The 14,765-nt window shown below is 37.5% G+C and overlaps 1 protein-coding gene across 1 annotated transcript; it reads left to right on the top strand.

The window, feature by feature from the left end:
* Window positions 1-460: 460 nt before the first annotated feature.
* On the top strand, window positions 461-6,866 carry b3gnt2l (UDP-GlcNAc:betaGal beta-1,3-N-acetylglucosaminyltransferase 2, like). Its single transcript, XM_084123504.1, has 2 exons — window positions 461-635; window positions 2,801-6,866. The coding sequence occupies exon 2, from the start codon at window positions 3,070-3,072 to the stop codon at window positions 4,327-4,329; it is 1,260 nt and encodes a 419-aa protein (XP_083979630.1). The 5' UTR covers window positions 461-635; window positions 2,801-3,069; the 3' UTR covers window positions 4,330-6,866.
* The last annotated feature ends 7,899 nt before the right edge of the window (window positions 6,867-14,765 follow it).

The following is a 14,765-nucleotide window of genomic DNA, read 5'->3' as shown; positions in this document are numbered from 1 at the left end:
TGATATAAACCATTTCTCTGCTTTGTTTATAATGTTAATATTTACCAGTCACTCATACGTGACATAAGTGATCGGTTTTCTTGTACAACGTTTCTCGAGAGACAACCATGTGATTCACTCTTGAATTTGCATGTTGACAGATAAACGCGGAAACATCTCAAAATATTTTCATATCATGACACGTTCATGCCCTCAAAATAGTTTTGAAATGCTGTTGTAAATAAATAAATAAAGATATATAATAAAAATAATGACTTGTGAATAGTGCTATATTCCCTAATTGTACATTGCTATTCTTGTTATGGCGGGGCTTAGGAGCCGTTCCTTACACATTACATCTACATAAGCATCTCCGTGACTGATTCTAAAACATCTCTGTTTTATATCAGAGCACTCCGCATAATTAAACTCCCAAGAAAAGGTGTTAACAGTCCCGTGGTTCAGTGTCCAGGTGTGTTGAATGATAAGCACCAATCATAGACAGGTGCTGATGGGGGAAAAAAGGGAGAGGCCGACGTCGCGTTTTACAGTGAGGAACAAGCGCTCACTCCTCGTGGGTAAGACTGTGGTAACAACGCGGTTCCTGTTGTGAAGTCTATCAGTTTGGACTAACAACGTTCATAGACGCTCACACGGTAAGTCCTAAATGTTTTTTCTCGCTGTTTTGAAAAACGTTTAACGTTACTTTTAAATTTAACTTGCCAGTCGGTTTAATACCTTCCATAGTTAGCCTTTACCTTTTATCCACCGTTTGTATTAAACCATCATAGTAGCCTATTCATCTGCTCAAATCTTATTCAAATTTGTACAGCAGTGACACCGCGACGAATTTAATATCTCCTCTAAACCGTATAAAGAGCTTAACGTTATTTCTTTGTTTAATTACTACTTTCTTGATCTATTGCTTTCTTTTGTAACAAATGTAGTGAACTTGTATTTTTTCCGAAAACGATGCTTAACACATTGTAGGTAATGTGAGTTTTCCAAAGTCAGTTTAGTTTCTAAACGAGTTGTTTAGAACTAGTTTTTCAGTAATGTTGGCACTAGCTGTTTCTCACTATAGTGCACTGCCTTTAGGCAGATAGCCTATGGCCAAAAATGTAGTCTAGAAGGCAGCAAGTGTTCAGACTAGAATTCTTGTCATGCATGCATGCGCATATATGTTCAGACTTATACTCACACATATACACATTTATTTATTTAGCAGACGCTTTTATAAAAAAAAAAAAAAAAATTAAACTAACAGTAGGACAACAATATAAGTGCTATATGACCCTCTCAGTTTAATCTAACGCAGTACATGTTTTTTTTTGTTTGTTTGTTTTAAATAGAAGAGAAAGTGATAGTATTACTGGATCAAGTGCTGTCGAAAAAGAAGCGTCTTCAGCCGCAATAGCCTATATGCATATGCGCCTACACTGTTTAACAAAAACATTAAGTGAAGCAGTAAGCATTTTACCTTAAGTGTTTCGAACAGTTACATTTGATGAGGTATTATCTTGGAAATATCTATTTTGCCATGTAAGTTTTTGTAAACATGTTTAACATTTCAATTAAACAATGATTCAAGACCGATATGGTTAAAATAATAGTGTATTGCTTGTGGTTTAGCCATAATACTGATAATACTGGAAAGGCAAGCACATTCCTGAAAATAGGTAATACTGGAAAAGCAAGCACATTCCTGAAAATAGCCATGGCTTTGAGATTCAGCCTAGTTTGAAATGCTTTTATCATTGAATCAGGGCGAGGCTGGAACATAAGTCACACATTAGAACAATCAGAATCCAAATACCGCTCCTGAAGGATAATCCAGCGAGAAAGGAAACAAATATTTGCTGTAGAAGTTTCTACAAGACCAAATGCACACACTTTCTAAGGTTGCCTGCGTTATCTGTCCCTGAGCTCAATACAGTGTCCTTACGGGAGTGAAATGTACTTCATCTAGAGCCTGTGCTGTTTAATTGGTCACCTGAGACCATATTTCCAATACATGTTAAGCTTGTTTATTTTTAGATCCAAATATATATGTTTGCCAATGCAGCTGTAATGTTGGCATCTACAAAGCTCTAGCCCTGTTCCAGTGAGTTTTAAGAGTTTGTTCACCCAGCAATGAATGTTCTGTCATCATTTACTCACCCTCATGTTGATCCAAACCCATACAACCTACTTCTCCCACTCCTGTGAGGAGTTCAGATGATGTAAACTCTGAATCAACAGGCACCAATGCTAAATTTCTAAATGTTGTAATCATTATGTTGACAACTTGTAATTAATAACTTCAATGAGCTAATTGTTTCTGCCTTAAATTTAATACATTGTTTGCGAACTGTGTGATTTGCTGAAATACTTTACTTTGACACAGTCACCTCTGATATTAGATCACTCTAAATTGTAGTGTAGACATATGCATTTTCTGTAAAGCTGGCTTTGAAACAATATGTATTGTGAAAAGCACTATACAAATGTGAATTGAATTTAAATGATCTGAAACACAAAAGAAGATATTTTGTGTCTTGGTGGTCTCATATTGAGCCCCTTGGAAGTATTTTGTGTTCTGCAGAAGAAAGAAATCCAGGTTTTGAACAAAAATGAGTAAATGATGACAGAAATTTTCATTTGAGCGAACTGTCACTTTAACTTTCAGAAAGTTAGTATTTAGGCAAGGCTTAGAGCCCAGTGGTATTTGAAGTGCTATGTGATGTTCATATTACAAAACCAAACAAACAATCTTTTTCAAACTGCTGTTGAAGATGTTCCTGTGATCTCACTTGCATTACTGTTTCCTTGTGTCTGCTAGGCTCACAGCTGAACTTGACATCAAATGGGAATATAATCGAAGAAACTGAATTCAGAGGAAGATGCACATAACAGATGTTTGTCATGCCTATAAAAAGCAAGTGTAGGATCAACTAACATTGACCCCCCACCCCCACCCAAGAAAGAAAAAAGAAACAGCAGCACTTCAACGCAAGAGCAGTCTGTCGTGTGAACCCCACCATTTCCTGTTGAGACCAACATCCTTTCTTGCTTCTCAAAGTTAGCTTCTCTCAACAGAGTTGTTGTATAATGAGAAAGTATACTAAATTCTTCATCGTAGCAGTAGCTAGCTGCCTTTGCTTTGTCATATTCTATTCCAAACTAACGGATGTGGAACGCACACAAAGAGACTTTGCCACAATCCCTTCGGTTGCAACTATCACTTCTAGAAAACCCACAGATGTGCTGACAAACACTATAACAAAAAAAACCAAAAGTGTTAAGCCAAATGAACTTCCTCCCCTTACTATTTCTGATAAGTTCCGAAATGACATTCCAAAAAACGGTGCCTTCTGGAACCGAAAACTTCATTCTCTCTTCAAGCAGTTTGACTCCAACAATGAAACGCATCGGGAGCTGCATAAAAAGTTTCACTGTCAGCCTGAGAGTTTAGAGTTGCTACAAACGAACATTCAGGATATTCATTCGTATCCCCCTCTTTACGGAGACTTCCTTAAAAGTATGGAGTGTCGAGACCCACCGGTTCTTCACGATCAGCCTGGCAAGTGTGCGTCGGATCAAATTTTCCTTCTCTTTGCAATCAAATCCATCCCAAAGCACTTCGAGAGGCGCCAGGCAGTCCGAGAGACCTGGGGAAGAGAAGGGTCGTATGAAAACGGAGTTCAGGTACGAATCGTCTTTCTGCTGGGTCGATCATCTGTGGATGATCCCAGTCTCGACAAAATGATTTCATTTGAAGCTCAGCAGTTTAAAGACCTGCTCGTTTGGGATTTTCACGACACCTTTTACAACCTGACTCTCAAGGAGCACGCGTTCTTCAAGTGGATGCTGGATCACTGTCCTCAGGTGTCTTTCATTTTTAAGGGCGACGATGATGTTTTTGCCAACACTCAAGCAATCCTGAATCACCTGAAGTCTCTTGATCCCGCACAGGCCTCGACGTTATACACTGGGCAGATCATTTCTGATGCCACGCCATTACGGGACCCTAAAAACAAATATTATGTTCCTCAGTCTTTCTACGAAGGTCCTTACCTTCCTTATGCTGGTGGCGGTGGATTCCTCTTTTCTGGAAGCCTTCTCCCATCCCTTTACCACGTTTCCTTTTACATACCCTTCTACCCTATTGATGATGTCTACAACGGGATGTGCTTTAAAGCAATTGGAATCACTCCGACCATACACAATGGTTTCAAGACATTTGACATTCGGGAGCAAGATCGAGAGAACCCCTGTGTGCACAAAGACTTGCTCCTGGTGCACCAACGCAACCCTCAGCAGACCATGAGACTGTGGAGAAATATGCACAGCTCCATGCTGACCTGCTGATATGTCTGGTCAATTGTAAACGGACTATTATTAGACCAATTAAGATGATAGATAAGTTAAAGAATAAGCTGGCAACATTTTCTGGGGACAATAATGTGCATGAAAGTACCTTTCAAGACATTTCTGATACTCTGGATGAAGGCTTTTTTTGGTTATAGTTTTCACTTGGGGTTGAAATGACTTGGGATTGTTTCATTATTGTACTTGAAAGAGAACACGGGTGATGGTGATGAACACCGTTTATGTTTCTGTGCAATTGACACTGAGCTCTTTATAGGTTATCTTTAAGGCAGTGTTTCCCAACCCTGTGCCTAGGGGCACACCGACACTACACATTTCTGAACTCTTCCAAATCAAACATGCCTAACTCAACTCATCTGCTCCTTTATAGAGACTTTAAGACCAGAAATAGATGGTCAGATAACAGACGCATCCAAAATGTGCACTGTTGGTGTGCCTCCTGGAACAGGGTTGGAAAACACTGCTTTAAGGGTTAGATCGCCCAAAATTACTCTGTCCTGCAGAACACTAATATTTTGAAGATTGTTTCAGCTGTTTTTTGTCCTTATTGTGAAATTGGTACTAAATCTTTCAAATTTCTAAAAAGACAAAGATTGTGTGAAATTAACTCCACTGGAATATCATGTTTTCTGGGTGAACCTTTATTGAATGTCAGACCTTGTTTTTCATATTTCATGATGTCTGGTCACATTTTAATCTGTTCCTCATACAGCGCTATCATGTTGTTTCACGTGAGGGTGATAGAGTTCCCCTTCGAAGATTTTGCAACACTTTCCAGCTGATCGCACTAATTTGCCATTTTGAGGAACAGAAAACTGCTTGGTTTCAAAAAAGTAACTTCTGTGTGAGCTTAGCTTCATAATTTGCTGCACTATTGAAAATAGTTAATTAACCTTTTTTCCCCTGCAAAATTTCACTAATGTGACTATACCTTTAGAATATGCAGTATTGGTGAAGCTGATGGATTAATTCACTCTACCTTTACGTCCCATTTTGAAAGTTTAACTTTTTTTTTTTTTTGTTGTTGACTTGAGCAGTTTGTCTTTTCACAATATATTGTTCAATGGGAGAAAGAAAGCTACTATTTTTCAGGTTTGCAGTGGGACCTCAAATTGGCATGGGAGTAAATGGCGAGGGTGGCAGTATTCCTTGGAAATCACTGTCTTGGAAAGCACATGTTCCTGGAACATGGGTCTTGTGGGAGATGAATGTTTTATCAGGCATTATATATCTGGGCTGCGTTTCTCAAAAGCATCTTAAAGGGATACCCCACTTTAAAATGAAAATTCTGTCATATACTCACCCTCATGTTGTTTCAAACCTGTATGAATTTTTTTCTTCTGCTGAACAGAAAGGAAGATATTTAGAAGAATGTCAGTAACCAGACAGTTTCTGGTACCATTGACTACCATTAGCAGGAAAAAAATATATACTATGGAAGTCAATGGTACCAGAAACTGTCTGGTTACTGACATTCTTCTAAATATCTTCCTTTCTGTTCAGCAGAAGAAAGAAATTCAAACAGGTCATGGGGTTAACATGAGGGTGAGTATATGATGACAGAATTTTCATTTTAAAGTGGAGTATTTAAGTAGATTATAGAACCATTAACACCAATGGTCTCTACGATCAACTTGGCTCATTATGCTTCTGAGAAACGCAGCCCAGAATGTTGAGCTGTGTCAAGTTTTGCGACTGGAAAAGTTATCTGTGAATTTATTTCTATACGTGTGTAAAAATGTAACAAAGTATGAGATGTTGTATGTACACTCTAAATAATGCTATGTTGTTTTAACCCATGTGTGGGTCAAGTATAGACAATTCAATAAAACATTTTTTAAAACAACTTGGGGGGTTTGCCTGTATTTGACCAAAACATGGGTTGAAACAATCCAACATTAAAGGAGCCGTATGTAAGATTGTGGCCAAAACTGGTAGTGCAATCACTTTCAAATTACTGTAGAGCGGTGTATCCCCTCCCCCTCCCCCCCGACTCGAGGTTGCCAGATAGGCTGCAGGAGCTGTGGAAACTAGAGCAGAGCTGGCAACCCGGCTGCCGAAACACTACTGACTTCGTGATTGGTAGATAGGTGGAGGGTGGCGCTTCAGGCCAAAACACAACATGACAACATCAACATCAGTTGAGGGCTGCAACTTCACTTTTTAAATGACAATATCCTGGCCGTACTACTGTTGTCAGTGATATAAGTATTTGAAATGAACATGTTTTCTTAATGTCTAGTGACATATCAGGGCCATTTTATGATTAATTGAAATACATTTCTTACATACAGCTCCTTTAAGTTCAATTTGTAGTATGTGCTGAAATGGCATTTAAATGTATAGGGATAGGTTGTTATATCATCTTTTTTTTCTTTTCTTTTTTTTTCTTCCATGTCGCAATATCCATGTGTGTCTCTGTGAATTATAATGAATTGCACAGCTAAAACATAATGTAAAGTTCACATCAAAGTTATTGTGTGTTATATCTTGAATAAGAACCTAATGCAACTCAAGGGGCTGATTCTGTTTAACAAGAATTGTAGGTGATGGACAGTTTTAATTTCATTTTGAATATGGAGGAAGCATGCATTCACACAGAGCTCTCAGAAGTGAGGAAGCTGTGGTTGGTAAGAGTTCATTATTGTGACATGAATGAACAAGTAGGCTACGTGCTGCGTCTACGTTCTTTGACACTTGCTTATGAAACTGAATATTGGAATCAAGCTCTGCATCAACAAAACATCTTAAAGGAACAGGGTGTTTTGGGGCAATGATGTACTAAAAACAGGTTTTTCTTTTGCATTTTTCACGCAGATATGACAATGTTTTCAAAATGATCCCTACTCATACGAATTCGTAAAAATGAATAAAAGCGTTGTATTATGCTTGCCAGGCCAGTAGCTGGCGATGTGACTTTGTAAAGAAACTACGTGCCTATAGACTGAACACGTAAGACACATGCACACAAATTCAGTTTTCACAAATTCGTGTTTTAGTAGTTTTGTATTTTTTTTCCAGGTCCCCAAAACGCTGTTGTCGTGTAAATGAATGGCCAAAATGCATGTGTGTTTTTAGTTAAAAAGTGTCATAAATGACTGTTACAATAAAGACAGCTTGTTACTTAGTTAATAATAAATAAATAGACACTAGAAACCATTAATTCAGTCACCATCCCCTACTGACTGAGATGGTCAATACAAGTTTGCATGGAAACTTTAATTATTTTCCGTTTTTTCTAACATTAATCAGTGCCATTTCACTGGTAACATTGTTTTGTTGGCATAGAGAGGACATTTAGGTAAAGTAATCTATTTATTGCTGTTTTCTCGTCTGTATTAGCATGTGGAGCCCCTATGCTGATGAAAAAAATTAGATTGGAGAAAAATTCTATTTTGATTGATTTTTTTTCCCTCGAGAAACTTTGCTTTCACTCAAAAAAATATATTTCAAAATTTTAAAGGAACCTGGTTTTTTTATTTACTCCACCACATGTCGTTCCTACGGGGTCTCTACAAGGACTTGGTGTAAAAATATGAGAAATTATATTTTAATGCTTTTGTGTTTGCTAACAGAACCTTTGCATTCCCCTGAGAAACTTTGCATTGACTCAAACTATATTTGAACACTTCTGCGAGCAAATTCAAGTTTATCAGGGGAATGCAACACTTTTTCAAGAGAATGCAAAAGCTTTGTGAGGGAATGCAAAAGGTTGCAATTACCTGAGAAACTGTGCATTCGGTCGCAAAACCTTTGCATTGAAATATGTCCTTCAGACTGACGGCAGAGTGTCTCTGGACTCCATATCAGCTTTCATTGGCCAAAGACCACCCAGAGGCCGTCTGACTGACATGTAAATCAACCAATCACAGTTCTCTTTGTTCCTCGTTATGTTTAGGGGCGTGAAAATGTAACATTGATGTCCCCACAATAACAGACCGGTGTGTAAAACTCTTGGACGTATTTTAAAGAATCTATGCTGTGAACTTTACATCCTTTTGAAAATCAAGCATTTTTTTTTCTTTATCCTGGTAAGTACTTATTGTCCTGTTCCTGGAGATCTACGTACCTGTGGAGTTCAGACCCTGATCAAGTGCTCTTGAAGATCTTAACTAGCTGGTTCAGTTGTGTTTGAGCAGGGTTGGAGCTGAACTTTGCAGGTAGATCTCCAGGAACAGGTTTGGGCACCCTTGCCCTAGTCTCAGACTACATACCACATACTTATGTGTATGATTATGTATGTACTCATACATATGTGGCCACATATTAAAACCCTGCTTTAGGGGATCCGTACATTCCAAACCCCAACGCCCCCAGGCTTTGTAAGATCTTCACAAAGACCTTTTTTTCCTACAATAATACAAAAAGCACACAATTGACAAACTATTAGTTAAGCTAAATTAGAAACTTTACAAAAGCATTGTAAATTTAGCAACAATATTTATACAGAGACCTGACTGTTACAATAGAGCCAGCATTTTACTAAGTTAATAATAAAGTAAATTTATAAATAGACTGTTAAAACTATTAATTCAGTCACCATCCCCTACTGACTGAGATGGCCAATACAAGTTTGCATGGAAACTTGAATTATTTTCCTTTTTTCTAACATTAATCATTGCCATTTCACTGGTAACATTGTTTTGTTGGCATACAGAGGACATTTAGGTAAAGTTATCTATAGGCACGTGCACACATAGACATCAAAGGGGGCTTGAGCACCTGCCCTTTTTATTTCTGGAGAGAAAGTGCCCTTTTTTCTGGGGTGCTTATTTTTTATTTTTGAAAAATAATATATATTCCTGTTTGCGCACAGCTTCCCTGTCAAACAAATATATTTATTAAAGAATAGTATATCTAAATATCAGGTCAGGAGTTCTGAAGCGCTCCCTCTCTCTCAAATATCAAAATATTGATTTAAAAGGGAGTTTATTGATTTAAACCCGATTGTATTGCTTCCGCTAAAGAAAATAGTACGCTCCGTCTCTACGGTTAGAATCCTGTGAGTCCATAGCAACGCTCTGTTTATCATGGCAACGGTCTGTTATCAAGAAATAACAGACCGCATTCTACATTGGAATTCAACCAAGCCATGTAATAAAATAAGATAGTAATAAAATAAGCATATATCACCACCAGGTGATATGCTTTAGTTATTTTGTTTATCCTATTTACCTGCATTGCCCTGTCAATTAGATGCAAATGTGCGCATTTTAACTAGTTGACGCCTAATTTGCATACAGAACATCCTCAGTTAATGACTTACATCAAGAGTCTTTCCCCCTGAAATTTAGAAATCTAAATTGGTGAATTTAGAAGAAATCTACAGATGCAAACAGATGGAGGATACACTCTAAAAAATGTAGTAAATTTGAGTAACTGCATCTGGTACATTAATAAATAAAACTGAGTAGAAATAAGTTAACATTAAACATTAAAAATAACAATATTTATAAATTAACTTTTTATTTATGAGTAATTTAACTTTTTTTATTTCCTCTAAACCTTTATAAAATAGTATTCCATACAACCACAAATACATGCATGACATTGGCTTTTATTGAATTTTTACTCAATTATTTTGGTAAGTTTAATTCAAACAATCAAGTAAGATTTTCAGAGATTTTATTAAGTTAATAAAGTTAAATATTTTCTGTAATATTTACTAAGCCACAGAATATTTTTTAGAGTGTAGTAGGTTTAAAACAAACTCCATCTAAATGTGGATTTTGAAGGTTTTATTTGATGATGCATGATGATGATACAGTCCTCCCTCAAATTTGAAACTAAGTCCAGAGTTGCGTTAATATAATATAAAAAAAAAAAAAAAAAAAAAAAACGTAATTATGAGAAGTGCCCTTTATTTCACTTGAGCCCCTGCCTCTCAAAATATCTGTGCACGTCCCTGGTTATCTACTTATTACTCTTTTCTCATCGGTATTTGTCTTGAGGTAGGCCTCATCCGAATGACGTATTGATTTCAGTACTTTCATTTTTGTGGTATTTGGATTAGGTTAATGATTACTTCAAGTATGGATTTATGAGGTCAAATGGTAAAAAACTGGCAACAGTTTGTTCAAAGTTAAATTAACATTAAACATGAACAAGTCTTTGTCTTTACAGAATAAAACTATAAAATAACAATCTAATGCAAAGCATTCTGGGAACCAGAAATCTTCATCAACCTTTTTCTGTTTTTTTTCCTTCAGATTTTGGTTCCCAGAATGCTTTGCATGAGGCTGTAATTTTAGTTTTATTCTGTAAAGATAAAGACTTGTTTTATCTTTACACTGTCAACGTGAATTGTGCATTTCTAGTTCTCAACAAAGAAGAAAACCAAACCGTTTGTAAATCCGTCAATATTTCAGCGAGATATGAGGATTTGTGTGCATGCTGATCACTCACCTAATGCACAGCTTCACTGTGGTAAGATGGCCGAACGGTGATGCCGGAAGTGACTGCGCCATAAGACATCTAGCGTTTATATATGATATCTATGACTACAGGTGCTGTAGGTGGCAGTTGTCGCGAGGTTAGTGTGTGAGGTCAGATGATGACAACGCGGAAAAAAACAGAAAAAAAAACAGAGACGGATGATGGACGCTATGACAGAGACGGAAGGCACTCCTGCCAAAAAAACAAAACCCTCATGTAAATACCGCGATCAGTGGGACAGCGAATTTATTTTTCTGAAGAGGAGCAGGGTGGGGGACAGTCACGCGTTTTGTAACTGCGACTTTAGCAGGGGGGGTCAGATAATTTTTCTGATATTGTGAAAAAATATAATTACAGTTACAATACAAGTCAACTCCTATTTTCACTGTAGGGACATTTTAATGTAAAGCGATTTCAGACACCCCTATTGTGGACCGTACCATTTTTAACCACCGTGGCTAGAAGCAACGGAGATAGAGAACGACTTCAACTTCCCAAGCAAGTGTCAATGTTGAATGACAAAACACTAGTTTCATAAAGTATCATTCTTTTCAACATTCCCTATTTGTATATTCAAAAATATTTAAAATAATCTAATTTAATACAGTTATAATTTTTCAATGTAAATTATTTAATTTTATTGGTAACAGCCTAGTGTAATTATTTAATTGAATATATTTATCAAATTTAAGAATTTGAAATGAAACATGGAGCATACATTTAATAATATTAGGGGAAAATGCCCTTTATAAAGGTACAAAAAATTATTCTGAGTGTTTTCAAACAGTGATGTAATGAAACATTGACAATGTAAGCTTGAAGGGAGTGTAACAAATACGACTCGGGGTAAATGTGAATTAGCTCAAGAATATAGGGAATTTTGGAAATATTAATAATTATGACTCATGGTCATAATTCATAAGTCGCATGTACATTTATTTTATCAATTTTCGAGATTACCTTGTTCTGTAACTGGTCTGATCACCATTCAATTCGTCCAGCGAATAAATGTGAGATCATTACAGTTAAGAAGGGGTATTTACAAACTCCAAGAAAGTTTATCTTCTGGCCACGAACATCAAACTTTCTGAGTTTATTAATTAAAACTACTCAATGTAGTCTATATATCGAGCTTGTAGCTAGATCTTTTGTTTCATTGACTTTATAAAAGCGGGCTTTCAAACACAGAGACAGTTAAAGTATACATGGATTTTAATAAATGTAAAACTAGAGATTATATGAGCTACAAATACAAACGTACGTAAAAATACAAACAATAAACACAAACACACATTTAACCAAACAAGAAAATACGTGATCAGAATAAAATGAAATGAAAGAAAGAAAGGAAGAGAAGAGGAAAAAGGGTAACTTAATTCACAGACCTAAGAGATAGACACCAGGAAATCAGCTTTTAGATTGAGAGATACTTGCGAGATGTTGTACTCTTTCAGTGCGATGCTGGAAAAGGGGACGCGCACGTGCGCGTGTCCGGCTGGTTTGCGTCTAGCTTCGTCTTCTGGGTCGTTTCGCAAGACGATGTAAAGGCTCACTTGAATTTAACGTTACCGAGAAAGTTCAGATCATTTCCCTTGTGGAGGGGAAAGGCACGTATGAGCTTAGTTGCAAAGACCGGCAGCTACGACTCGAACATGTGTTGGTCCGAGGAGAAGGCCAAAGCCTTTCCAGAGGTTCCTGGAGAAGCGTTGCCGGGGAGGAGAGGAGGAGGTCAGATCGATCGATGAGAGAAGAGAGAAGAGATGAGTGGGGGTCTCTGCCTTTAACAGACATCTGTTTACGCCCTCTTTTGAAACAACAGCAAATCAGATCTTCTGATCAGAAGCAGGAAGAAGTTTCTTTGGGTGTTAGGCTACGTTTACACGTGGATGGCTATTTTCATAAACGGACATTTCACCCCTCTTCGTTTTCAAAAATAACATTGTGCACACGAACCCATGTGCTGTCAAGAGCATGCCAAACCTGTAGGTGGCAGTGTAACGAGAAGCTCAAGCCCACCTTAGCCAATCAGAATCCCGAAAATAGTCACATTCTGTGACGTCGCTGCCTAAAACTCCGTTTTTCTCACATGCAAACGGGCAAACGAAGATTTTCAAAATCTCCACTCTGGCCGGAGTTTTTAGAAAGAATCGGTTTCATTGGCGAATCCTCCGTTTGCGTGTAAACGAAGGGCGCAAACGAAGAGAAATGTCTCCGTTTTTCAAAATAACCATGTACGTGTAAACGGGGCCTTAATGCAGCCCGACCCTCGTGTGGGATCACGAGAGGGCAAAATATGGTATTATGCTCGGGGAATTAAAAACGCATGGAACCATAACGTTTATCACAGTCTCTTATCAAAAATCTCCTTCGTCGTGCACAGGGGATTACAACAATACCAAGAACGAATAGTGACACGGACAGACACATAGGGATACATTCTTTTGTTGAACAAAGGCATTTAAAGATTACATTACTGTAATTCCAAAACACAACTACTCTAGTATCATACTGGGGAACATGCAAATCACCCGAAACACTCTTTATAAATTTGTAATGAATGAATTTGTAACGTGGAAGTCCATATATGGCAATGTGCGTGTGTGTGTGTGTTAGATTGTCTCCTAAGTTGCCTCTCGTGGTGCCGTACCACGTGAGGGGTTGGGGGTTCGTTGGAAAATGGCATTCAGCAAAGACAAAGGTAGTTCTGTGGCAAGTTACTTACAGCCTGAGGTGTCATAGAATTGGTGCTGAGGGAAGCAGATAGTTCTGGAGAACTGAAAGGAGTCAGTCTTTTAATTTGCCTTCAGTACACAAAGAACAAACGTTAGACCTAGAAAAAGGGGTGTTGTCGCACCACGTGATAGTTTGAGAAACAATATGGACCTGTTCGTTTATTTCATTAAGTCGTGGTAAACATTAACCAGCGAGATCTGCTTGCACGCCTGGAGACATGCTACCAGGCCACATTATTCAACGCGTTCTGAATATGAACATGTACATGCTCATATGTGTTTTAGCATGAGAGAAACAATCAGGATTCGCTAATTCAGACCATCTGGCTGTCATTGTCATTGTTGCTACAGGAGTAAAGCCTCTGTTTAGGCTATTAAGGAAATGTAATTTTGCCAAAAGAAAAACTATTATTTTAAATAAATGTTAATTTTAAATCAGCCTACTTAAGTGTGATATGTTAGGCTACCATATTATCATGCTTAACACTGAGAATTTTAATAATTGTAATGTGATGATCAGATGCAGATATCTAAATCAAAGAATATAGGCGGTTTGCGGGTGGATTATTTGTTTTTAACAGTGGATTTGGGTGACTCAAAGTGCACTAGATTAATGAATTTATCTTTAAAATGTACAAATTTTTCTTCCGGGGGGGCATGTGCCCGGACCCCCCTAGAGATACCAAGCTCCACCAACAAAAAACTATGTGAAACACATTAGGCTATATCTACAAAAAAAATACACATGTAATTATCTTATAATTAAAATACATTATTATGATTTTATCACCTCTGCCTCGTTTTGAGCCAGGAAAAACCCTGAAATAGGCTATAGGCTTCTTATAAAGGTATTACTTTTACTAGTAATTAGAATGGTATTTCAGTGCACTTAACTTCTAAATTGTAGTTTACAAGTGGTTGACAAGTGGTGATTTTAGCTTTCTTGTACACCTGTCTTAAAATGTAAGGGATAGCCTACTGGAGCTTGGTTGGGGTGGTGGGACTGCTTGCGGTGGGTGCCGGAAAATTTCCCTTATTTTCAAATTCAAAACTTGACAGGTATGCCTTAAAGTCCTACAATATGCATGACTCGTGTCGTCTGTTTAATGCTGTAATTGTTGGGTGTTCTCTTCAGAGTTTTTAAAAAGCACAACATGAAGAAATAAACCTACAGCAAAAACAGTCCAAAATAGGCTATCCGTATAGAAAGTCTGTCAGTGCAACATATTTATTTTATTTTTTTCGCAA

The sequence above is a fragment of the Abramis brama genome (genome assembly GCF_963993115.1).
Source record: "Abramis brama genome assembly, chromosome: 9".
Lineage (NCBI taxonomy): Eukaryota > Metazoa > Chordata > Actinopteri > Cypriniformes > Leuciscidae > Abramis > Abramis brama.
Note: the sequence above shows the minus strand (reverse complement) of the source record. Positions and strands in the feature narration are given on the sequence as shown.